The 12,426-nt window shown below is 39.2% G+C and overlaps 1 protein-coding gene across 1 annotated transcript in view; it reads right to left on the reverse strand.

The window, feature by feature from the left end:
• Positions 1-10,635, reverse strand: part of WBP1L (WW domain binding protein 1 like) — a 55,086-nt gene extending 44,451 nt beyond the window's left edge. Inside the window, exon 1 of the mRNA XM_032225148.1 lies at positions 10,504-10,635. Within this exon, the coding sequence (XP_032081039.1) occupies positions 10,504-10,590 (87 nt within the window). The 5' untranslated portion in view covers positions 10,591-10,635. The remainder of the gene's footprint in view (positions 1-10,503) is intronic.
• Positions 10,636-12,426: the final 1,791 nt, after the last annotated feature.

Genomic DNA, 12,426 nt, shown 5'->3' on the forward strand with positions numbered 1-12,426 from the left:
CACACTGAGCACATGTGACAGACGTGACAGGGTCTGGAGACATCGTGGAGAACGTTCTGCTGCCTGCAACATCCTCCAGCATGACTGGTTTGGCAGTGGGTCAGTAATGGTGTGGGGTGGAATTTCTTTAGGAGGCCGCATAGCCCTCCATGTGCTCGCCAGAGGTACCCTGACTGCCATTAGGTACCGAGATGAGATCCTCAGACCCCTTGTGAGACTATACGCTGGTGCGGTTGTCCCTGGGTTCCTCCTAATGCAAGACAATGCTAGACCTCATGTGGCTAGACTGTGTCAGCAGTTCTTGCAAGATGAAGGCATTGATGATATGGACTGATTCGCCCGTTCCCCAGACCTGAATCCAATTGAGCACATCTGGGACATCATGTCTCATTCCATCCACCAATGCCGCGTTGCACCACAGACTGTCCAGGAGTTGGGGGATGCTTTAGTCCAGGTGTGGGAGGAGATCCCTCAGGAGACCATCCGCCACCTCATCAGGAGCATGCCCAAGTGTTGCAGAGAGGTCATACAGGCACGTGGAGGCCACACACACTACTAAGCCTCATTTTGACTTGTTTTAAGGACATTACATCAAAGTTGGATCAGCCTGTAGTGTTGTTTTCCACTTTAATTTTGAGTGTAACTCCAAATCCAGACCTCCATTGGTTGCTAAATTTGATTTCCATTGATAATTTTTGTGTGATTTTGTTGTCAGCACATTCAACTATGTAGTGAACAAAGTATTTAATAAGAATATTTCATTCATTCAGATCTAGGATGTCTTATTTTTGTGTTCCCTTTATTTTTTTGAGCAGTGTATATTAAACACTTAGTATGATATATAAGCCAGGCCAAGAAAAGGATATACAATCTTGTTTCTAAACTCGTAATTCTTGACACTCTCTTTGCTGTTTCATCAGGCTGACTGCCCGATTAAAATTAAAAATACCCCATACCCTATAATGCCAGGGTTCCCAACACTTGGTCTGTGGACAGCCACCAGGCCATGACATGCCAGTAACTGGACCACACAAAAAAGCAAAGCCCCATCCACAGTATGCAGGCAGCAATAGCGAAACCATACCCCCTCCAGTCCACGCAAAAACCTCTCTACACAGAACCCTCAAAAGTTTGGGGGGGCCATTGCTATAATGCAATTGTCCACTGTAACTGTCAAAACATCAGTAATCAAGATACTAATGACAGATTAATGTCACAGTAAAGTAAGAAAGTCTTCCAAATGTCCACACCTTCTTTTTCACTAAGCAAATATTGTTTTGTCTTTGTAAACTGTAGTCGAAATTGATTTTATTCCACGACTATGATCATGATTTTTGCTATTTGGCGGATTTCACTATTCTTTTGCACAATCCATTGCACTGGGAATGTTAACCCTGAAAGGCAAGACATAAATGTCATAACACAAAGAGGAGGTTCCTTTCATTTCCCTATTAGAACAGATTTCTATAAATAGCCTGATCAAGTTTCATTTTATAATAATAATAATAATGTTAGACATAAGTAATGAGTTCAATATTCAGTCTGAAGTAAGAATGCCATCTGCTGGATACTGGTATTTCAAGGCTAACTTGTTCTGACCCAGTTTTGTTTGCAAGATTGGACATGGCAAATGTGCAAGAAACAACAAAAAGCAGAAGCAATTATCTGGATAACTGGAATACATTTTTTTTAAAAAGGAAGTTGAATAAATAAAGATAAATTGTTGTTAAAACTGAATTATTAAATAAACTACTTTTGGGACAATGGATTCTCAAAAGCTGCTTTAGTTACAGGAAAACTAAAAGTAAAAAAAAGCATGATGTAAAAAAGAAATGAAAAGAAGAAATTCCAACTAACTTAAACTACCTGATTGGAAAAAGGGAACAGCGATGATATGTACATAGATATTTCACAACTGAGTTTATAAGTAAACAAGCATAAATATATATATCTGTAAAGAAACACCCCTTGATTCCAATATTATTGGATGGAACTCACTTTGGGAAGCTCTATGCTAACTTCCTGCCACTCAGCTACTGGGTTATGATTAAGTACTGTTGCATCTGCCAAACTGTTTTATTTGCCAAAATAATGCTGACATTTGCAATTACCCATAATACAGTAACTAACATTTTTTTCTGCTCTACTACTCTACTCAGAGGGATTTTTTGTTATATCTTCTGGTAAAGGAAACACACACAATCTGCTACATTTTACAGGAATTTTTAAGTAAAATATTTTTTCAGCAAAAACATCATAAATTATGATCATGTGGTAGGATGCCAGAAACAGCCACAAATGCAGGCTTGTCAAACACACAAAATGTGGTCACATGACCATAGGGGCTGGCTATCCTAACTTCAAAGGCAGGTTATAAATGCCTTTGGATGGGGCATCCTATCTTGGAACAGTTGATAAATGATGAGCTGCTAAATCAAAGATTACCAGTATTGTAAATCATCTGTCAAAATATGTTTTGTAATTTAGCAATAAGGAAGTCTCAAAAATGGCACATATCTTCAAAAAGGAGTAATAGACTGTGACTTAAGAGAGTCTCTTTTAGTTTAGTAAAGAAAATAATCCCATAAAATGATTAAGATGTGAAAGGCATGACTTACTCTGTTTGAAAAATAAATTGCAAAGTACTGTATATACTCGAGTATAAGCCTAGTTTTTCAGCCCACTTTTTGGGCTGAAAAAAGCCGCCTCGGCTTATACTCGTCAGTGAAAAATTTGCCCGAAATGGAGGAGAAAAAGGGGCGGGGCCATGCCGCTGGGTGACACTCGTGAATGGCCCAGTGCCCCTGTGAGTTTCCCCTCCCTCTGTGTCAGTTTGCCGCGCAGCGCGCACCGCACCATCCCCCCTCCTCACGTTCTAATGTAATGCAGGGCTGTCTTACGATTCCCCTTCCTCCCCCTCCTGCCGCTCTGCAACGATGTCCCACCTCCTCCTTGTTATGGCAAGCAGCCACATAGCGATGTCCCACCTCCTCTGGTACAGTGATCCAATGATAGGAATCACTGTGCCGTGTGTCATAGGAGGCGGGACATCGCTCCCGCGGCTGCACGGGACATCATCATCACAGCGGGACATCAGCATCATGAGGTGAGTGAAGTATTTCATTGAATACACCGCTAGTTTACTGTTTTTCTTTGAAATAAATATTCAAAAACATTATTGGTATCTATTTTTATTTTTGAAATTTACCGGTAGCTGCTGCATTTCCCACCCTAGGCTTATACTCGAGTCAATAACTTTTCCAGTTTTTTGTGGTAAAATTAGGTGCCTCGGCTTATATTCGGGTCGGCCTATACTCGAGTATATACGGTAGCTGCTTTTTCAACGAAGTGATTGCAAACCATCACCAACACCCCTGGCCACCCCAGCTGAAAGGCTCACCAGCTGCTCTGAAGCCTTGATCCCAAGGCTTCCTGCAAACCAGAGTTATATGAAGGACCTTATGGAGTGATTCTAGGACTCTCCCTAACCCAGGAGAGTCATATAAAATAAAATAAAATGGTTCCCTTGTTAGTAGTTGAAGAAATTTCCATCCAGAGGAAGCTCCCCCCCAGACTGCTCAGTCAGCCAGTTTCACTGAAAGTCCAGTGCAGAATTTTCCATTGGTTATTTTCATACAATATCTCTTACATATACAATAGAACCTCTGGTCACAGACACATCTGACCATGACCAAATTGGGTTCTGGCCAAATTTTTTTTTCCTTCTGCGCTATTTTTTTTGTAAGCGCCAACTTTCCAAAATTAGGTTCAGGTCACAACCAAATTGGTTTGCTACCAAAGTTATGGAATGAGTTATGGTCATGACCAGACATTCTACTGTAATTCAGTTACTGTCATCTCTAGGAAACGAATATTAATACAAACATTAGGGCTCTTACCTAATCTTGCAAAGAAGTCATTAAAGTTACAAGCATATATTAGCTCACTGATTGTTACGCATCTATTGAAGTCATATGCCCCAGAAGCAAAAGGAGAGCCAAACTCATAACAAATTAAGAAAAAATGTTTTTTGGCCCTGTTTGCCAAGAAAATATAATGTACTTCCTTGGAGTACATTATATTTTCAACACAATGGGCTCTGGTTTCATCCAGTCAAAAAGATCTTTTATAGATGAGCAAGATGTAGACATAAAAGCAATGCTTGAGCAGGGTTTGCAATATTGTCTGGGATGCTACACATCCTCTTCATGACCTGTGTTTCCATGTTATTTTCTGTGATAATCAAAAACAATAATCAGTTGTTCCCCCATGTTCAGATTTGAAAGCAGCATTCAACATTTATCAACCACTAGACAACATGTGACTGTCATTGTTTCAAAGGTATTTCCTTACTGCATCCCTCCAAATCTTCAATTAATTGCTGCCAGCTTCCCACAGGACTGAAAAGAGCCAGGCACATAACAACAGTGGGAGAACTTCTAGTGCACTGCCTTCACTGGAAAGGTTCAGAGATAAATCTGCCTTGAAAATAGCTCATATTGAACTGTATAGCACAAACATCAGGAATTGACCAAATGAAATGTTTTATGACAGTTTGTATTATGTTATAAAATGTTTTATGATCATTTTCATACCTTTAAATGTTTTATAAAATTTGTCAAATTTCAATTCCACTGGAGTCATGAATTCAGGATTTTGGATAAATTCTTTAAGTTAGCACATTTGTGGTAGTGCAAAAATTATTGTCCTTTGATGCATTGATTTTGCCATTAAAAGTTACGCAATATACAGATGAGTTTTAGCAATATACAGATTGTTAGAATCTCATTACCTACAAGATCACAAAATCATAATCTGTACATACATAGTGTGTGTGTATGTTTGTGTGTCCATATATATAGCATGTGGTTCTTTTTGTGATTTTTAAGAAAAATTATTTTACTTCCAAATAATTAAAAACCATTCCCCATATTTTAAACACAACAAACTCATGCATATCATTGAACATTCAGTTATATTGACAGGTTTAATATTTCACCTTAAGCCTTTTACATTTAATCATGTTTTGATGACTAAACCACAATTGGCTGGATTCCCTCACTACTCTAAACTAAAGCTATATGAAACATACTAAAGCATACTATGTAATGTAGTCTATTAATCTACAAACTGTTAAACACAATCTCCTGCGGGTTGTGAAAAATTTGAGGAGTGTGAGAACTTCTGGCTGGTCAGAAAGATTTTACACATGTGAGAGGAAAGACAGCACCTGCATAGTTCCAATTCCTAGGGAAATCAAGAAGAAAGGAACTACTTTCATACACAATTAATGGGAAACAGCACACTTTAGAACTGGGATGATAACGCAGCACTAAGTTCAACATGTTGGGTAGGTACAAGTGAACCGATATACTTTCTTGGCTGCTTTTGCAGTTGCCAAAAATCTTCTGAGGGATTTTTTGCTATCTGATATGCTACCTGTGACCACCTGGCCTCCTAATAGTAAGGCTTCCACAGCACTTCAACCAGCTTGCTTCCAAATATGGAGAAAACTTCAGATTCTATCATGCCTGGCCATCTGGCAGCTGAAGATTCTAGAATGCAGTGTAAAAATTCCACACAAAATTCCAATACTACTCTTATTCATACAAACATTGTCAGTATTATTACTTTACAGGGATTGCAGCACTACAAAATTTGCAATTCCTTACCTTAATGCAATAAGCAAATTGAGGCAGTGGCTAAATAAGATCACACAGTGAAATCCAAATTAGATTGCATTTCTTTTGAGTTTTCTCAAAATGTCTGTAATAGTGGATTGCTAAATAACATTCAAAAAATGCAGGAATCATCCCAATATTTTTGTTTTTAGGAAAATCAGAATTCATTTTTCAGTAAATAAAACAGTTGTAGTTGTACCTTCTACTTAGTAAAAATGTTTTGGGTACAGCCTGCCAGTAAAAAAAATCCAGGAGCTATAACTGAAAATAGGAATGTTCTCTAACAGGTTTAATACACAACGCAGAAAGAAATTGTAAAGGTAAATAAGTATACAATTTTCCCAAATTGTATACTTTAATTGTATAATTTAACCAGTAAGTCTTTAAAAGAAGTGAAACTGTACCTTGCCCTTAGCAATCAGAAACCATACCTTAAACATGAAAAAATAGACAAACTGTTCTTTGAAAATATGTGTGTTTGCATGTCATAAAGAGAGACATCTTCTTTTTCTGATTCTCCTCCCTTGCAGTCATTTTTTTCCAAAAAGTATGCTCAGAGAAATAAAGTGCAAATTAAAGAATTGGGAAAGAATTAAACCTTACCAAGTTAAATATATGTGCAAAACAACAGTGCACTTTAAACAATTTAAGTGCTGTAATGAATAGGCACAAATAGTAAACAAGTTTGAAATACATTTGACTTTTTGTGATGAAGTCATTATTTAGATGAGATAGCTGTTATTAACAAGTTTGATACTAGTTCTCAAGCTTCTTTATCCCCAGACTTTTAGTTTAAGGATATCAACCTAAAGGTTAGAGATAAAATGCCCAGGGAAGAATACAATGTTTCCTACTATTTCTGGAGATTTTCATTGATTGCATGCAGTCACTCATTCAGGAAAGAATTGTGTTATTTTGCTTCTATGCATTTTATATCTTATTACAAAAATTTTGGAAACTTAAGTCTCAAAATAATTTTCTTTTCTGGATGTGGGGCTACTGTATTTTTCGGAGTATAAGACGCACCTTTTTCCATCAAAAAGATGAAAATCTGGGTGCGTCTTATACACTGAATACAGCATTTTTGGCCTCCTGAAACCCTGCCCCCTTTGCAAAAATGGCCGTGTATAGCCTTTAGGAGGCTTCCAGAGTGCTCATGAGGGCTGGGGAGGGCAAAAAAATGGCCTGTTTTTTTGCTCCCCCAGCACCACTCTATAAGCCCCCTAAAGACTATGCATGCCCTTTTTTTGACAAAAAATGGGCCGTTTTCCCCATTCCCCCCCCCAGTCCCCACGAACACTTTACAAGCCTCCTAAAGGCTATGCATCAGTGGTGGGTTCCTCTCCCCATTGCTACTGGTATGCTGCCCATGGGGCTGTTTGTCCTGTTTGTGCACATGCACGCATGCACACTCTACAGCCCCTGCGACACCCAGCTGCTTGTCGGAGCTTGCACAGGTGCTGCACGCTGTGCGTGCTTGCGCAATTGGCCAGTTGCTTTAAAAACAGGTAAAGAACGTGGACGGGTGGGCCAAACGAGCCACCATACTGGTACGCTGTCAGCTGCTCTCAGCTACTACCAGTATGGCCGCACTGGCCGGAACATACTACTGCTATGCATCCCTTTTTTTGGGACAAAAAATGGGCCGCCCATTTTCACGAAAAACTAGTCCTTTTTGGGAAGTCTGCAGAGTGCAAAAACTTTTTTAAAAAATTGCCTCTTCAAAATCTTGGTGCGTCTAATACTCTGAAAAATATGTTAATTTATATGTTGCTATTTCTTCTGTGGATCTTTCAAAGTAATGTTTTATATTTAGGTCTGGCTTATAAAATACACAGGTCACATGAAGGAGATATATTATTTGAAGCATTTAAAATACAGAAGTTGCAGCTAGGAAAATTTGGTCCTTGTAGTTTTATCTCTAATAACAGGATTGCTCAAACTGTTGGGATTGCAAATTCAGGCGGAGGGACACTGACAGTCAACTTATCAAGGCAAAGTAGAAGTGAGATCTGATAGAGCTCCAGTTTTATCTGCCCAAGTGTACATGCAAAGCTAATCAAAATTCACTCCTACTCTACCTGGACAACTAATCAAGCTAAACAAAACAAAGAAGAAAATCTGGATAATGATTTGACAAAGATCTGGCTTTGTGTGCATACATCATTTCTTCATTGCCCAAACTCATTCTCATTCTGCTTAGATAAGTAAGCTTGTCCAAACAAGACCCTGATTGAGTTCTGACATTGCCCCAGGTTTGCATCCTTAGGCCTTATGCTTTACACACCCAAAGTTAAATCACTGTCAGAACCTGATACCATTCTGAATGTTCCTGGTGTAAAAGGGCAAATATCAATTTAAAAAATAAACATGGAACAGGAGTGACTAAACCAGAATTAAAGAATTACTGTATACAAAACTAAATGTTCACTTTTATAATTGATTAGAAATATTCAACCAATAAAATATTATTTAAAATACTGCAAAACTATATGATGGTTTTAATCTGTGGATAAAAACCTAATTATTTTAAGTAGCATATTTCTTGCCTCATCCTAACCTTAATAAAATAATTAGTTTTATTCAGGGTTAAGGTTCACACAATTTCATAAATGTTTTAGAAGATGAGGGCATCACAAATTTAATGAGAAGAAACTTCATGAGGAGGCAGCAGAGGCAAGCACATTGTTATTTCTCAACCTAAATGCAAGATACTACATAAAAAAAACAAAATGGCAATGTTTGTGTTCTGTTTACATAATTTTCTTCCCTCAAAATGGGAGCCCATACAAAAACAGTAGTCTAGGACAGTGGTCTCCAACCTTGGCAACTTTAAGACTTGTGGACTTCAACTCCCAGAGTTCCTCAGCCAGCTTTGCTTTGCTGGCTGAGGAACTCTGGGAGTTGAAGTCCACAAGTCTTAAAGTTGCCAAGGTTGGAGACCACTGGTCTAGGAGACTGAAAGAGAGAGAATTCTTTACTAGTGTATAAATCTTTGCCAAGTTAATGAGACCAACACAAGGACATTAACTGTTTTGCTTTTTTAAAAAGTTTAGCATGCAGGTTCCAGATAGGGAATTTCCAACATATTGGTGCAGCTGACTGTCCACAACCAATCATTTTTATTTCAATTCACAGGTTAATATAAATATTGTAATAACAATTAGAAATAAAAACAAAGAAATCATATCCATGGAATAAGGTAAGGATAAAATTAACATAAAATTACAGAGTACAAGAATTAAAACACAAGAGAGTCCTATAAATTATGTAAAATTTAAATTGTTATAATGAATAATCTAAATATCATAAATAAGACCTATAAAATTTCATTTATAAAATTAATTTATAAAATATTGCATAAATGTAAAGTGTGACACCTAATTACAACAAAGAAATAGCAAAATAAAATGCAGAATGGTATGTGTGTACATTTCAAAGGAAAAGGAAAAAAAGGAAGGGGAGGAAGAACATAAACAAATGAAGAGAAAATATACTCAGTTATGGAAGCCTAGACTGTCTACAAGTAAGTCAAAAATTGTGGTGCTTGAAGTCATACAGACCAGTTGCCAGCACCTACCAGTTGCCAGCTTCATTTATCCCATACCTTTCCACTTTGAGGAAAGGTCAAAGATAACTGAAGATAACTAGAACCTGGAGTGCCCTACAGAGGTAACAGGGCTAACACAATAGCAGTAAAGTCAGTATTCATGATCTAGAATCTGGCAAAAACCAAGATTCCCACAACAAATACCAGCTTTCTTCCTCTTCAATCAAATGAAGATTGAGAAATCATTTTTTTCTTATTTAATAATCACATTTTCATGGTAGCATTTGTGAGTTCTTTACGTCTTCACACTAAGCTAAAGATGAAGCTTTACAAAAATAATTAAGCACCATCACTTTTTGACATAATTTATTCCCAGTCATTAAGGAGAGGATTGCAGAGATCACACCTGTTTTATGTGCATGCATACACATCAGTAGCTTGTTCACATCTGCTGTCCAGAGTTTAGTGAATAGTGGTTTACTAATTAATTCCATTATCTGGGTTTACACAACATACTGATTCCCAACATTCACAATTTGGTCTACCATTTTGTTCTAACAGAAGTTGCTTTCACGTATTATGCTAAACCACAGCTTCCTCAATCCTCAAGTTTACCACATTATCCAAGTATGGGCTCAAAAGCATATTAAACCACAAACTACCATTTACAAGTTGAATCACAAACAACCTATTCTGACTTAATATACGTTTCTACCATGGATTTGGGCCCGGTAAATGTCTTCATAATTTTTTCAATTCGATTTTCCGAGTTTCTCCAAAGCAATGAACTGCCCGTAAAGAATAGGCTAGGCTAGTTTTTAGTTTAGGGCGACTTTGTTCCAACCTATCGTGACAACGAGGTGCTACACTTAACACTTCCCACATATAGCCTGGTTTGAATTTCAGATGCTGAACGCCTGGACTGATATAAACGTTTACTACAAGCACGGTTATTTCAAAAGATTTGCCCTCTTCTCGAAGGAATTTCATTGCCAGCCACCATCACGCTTTCTGAACCAAGCACTTCTTTCAAGCTTTCCTCGCTTTGTAGAGCGGACCCAATCCTGTTTCTCAAGACTCCCTGCGAAATGCAACTCTCACGCGGAAAAAGGCCTGGCCTCGGTTTCCGCTGCCCTCGCCCTGCCTTCCGCTCTCGTTCCTGCCCGACCCGACCCCGCTTCAGCCTCCGTGTCCTGCCCTTCGCTTTTCTCGCCTCCCTGCCCGAACCCCGATGCCCCCCCCCCGCCCCTGTCCTCGTCACACCCGTCTCACCTGCGCGGGCTCCGTGCTCGCCGGCATCGCCTCGGGCAAGGCCTGGAAGAGGAGCAAAGCCATTGCACCGAAGAGCCTCCGCTCCATTCCCCCCCACCCCCCGCTCCCCACCAACTTCACCCAAGTACTGTGAGTCTGGCCGGGAACGAGCGTACCCCAAGAGCCTTACTCCACCCATGCCATGCTTCCCATTGGGTACAAAGAGGCCCTTCCTGCCTTCCATTGGCTTTCGCTGCTGCTGTTTAAAATACGGCTGTGGAAATGGGAGTATTTTAAGAATAGGTTCCGCCTTTTTCGCCCACGGAGGAGGGGGGGGATATATATTTCTATATATATGAAACCCCGAAACGGCCATATTAAGTGTGGCGGAAGAATGCATAGGTGGCGGAGGCAGCGCGTTTAGTTTTTCTCGTTTAAAGAGACAGAAGACAAAGAATGGAACAAAGGGAGGTGCGATTATGTTTTTCGAATTGGGACATCCGGTTAATTGTAAGAAACGGGACGGAGAAAGTGAAGGGTAGAAGAGGACTCTTCTTAGATCTCTTGATTGTGCAGGCACGAGAAGGAATCTTCTCCAAATAATATCCTTGGTCATAAGAGCAAGAAATCCAGGGCATGCAAGCCTGCCGAGACAGAACATTCAGGTACAATTGTATATGGCCCACCCATTGTCTGGATGCAACAGTAAAATGCTAAGAAAAAAAACCTTATTCTTTCTGTCATTAGTACACCTCATTTCACTTACCACTGATGTGATAATGACCAAGTGCAAGTAGTGGCGGAGTTCATACAATATGCTTAACCTTGGTTTATTTCATCCTGGAAAATTGTGTTAAGAATTATTTGCATTCACCCTAAATCATAACCATGTTTGGCAATTCACAGTTGCTAGGTTTTATTTACTTAGGAGATAATTATAATTTGTAGCTCAGGTTTATAACTAATCCAACCAACCATGGTATCCTAACCTTAGCCATGTTGACTGGAAATTCTGGAACATGAAGTCCCATTTTTGTGGAGTAGCAGGTTCAGACAGACACTTCCAGAGGTAATCTTCAATTTACAACCACGATTAGGACTAGAATTTCCATTGCTGTGCAATTTAGTTGTTGGCCATGAATCATCCTCCCAATTTTCTGATCTTTTTTTTGCCATGGTTTTTAAGCAAATCACACAGCTGTTAAACATATTGGGTTTCCCTGTTGACTTTGCTTGTCAGAAATCAGCTGGGGAGGTTGCAAAGGGGACACTGCAACTATCATAATACATCCCCATGTGCCCAAATTTTGATCACGTGACTCTGGGGTAGTAAATTTGAGGAATGTTGTAAATCACTTTTTTCAATGCCACTGTAACTTTGAGCGGTCATTAAACAAAGAGTTGTAAGTTGAGGATCACCTGTACATTGTGCTACCCAGCGCAAGAGAGGTTGAACCAAAACAGGTAGCTGCTTGAGCTCTGCTTCTAAGCAATATTTGGGGCATATCCAAGCTTCTGCCACACTATCACCATAGTTGTTCCCAAGGCAGCACAAATTGTGCACATAGCAAGGCTTATGGTAGGACAAGATGCTGGATCAAATAAATACAAAATTAGACAGCCTCAGTCATGATCTGAGAATGAGATTGATATGAGACCACATGCCTTTTAAAAATGGTAAACAGTAACAGAGTTGGAAGGGACCTTGGAAGTCATCTAGTCCAACCCCCTGCTCACACAGGAGACCTGTACTAGGGATTCAAACTGCCGACATTTCTGACCGACAAGCTCAGTGTCTTAGCCACTGAGCCACCTAGTCAGGCTTTAGTAAAAAAGTTGTTGTAAGTCTAAACCTTCTTCTTTCTATCTCTTAAATCTGAATAGGTTTGTATAACTGCCTTTGAGTCAGTCTTGACTCTGGAGTCAAGCCTCTGCAGTTTTCTT

This window comes from Thamnophis elegans, chromosome 10 (assembly GCF_009769535.1).
Source record: "Thamnophis elegans isolate rThaEle1 chromosome 10, rThaEle1.pri, whole genome shotgun sequence".
Lineage (NCBI taxonomy): Eukaryota > Metazoa > Chordata > Lepidosauria > Squamata > Colubridae > Thamnophis > Thamnophis elegans.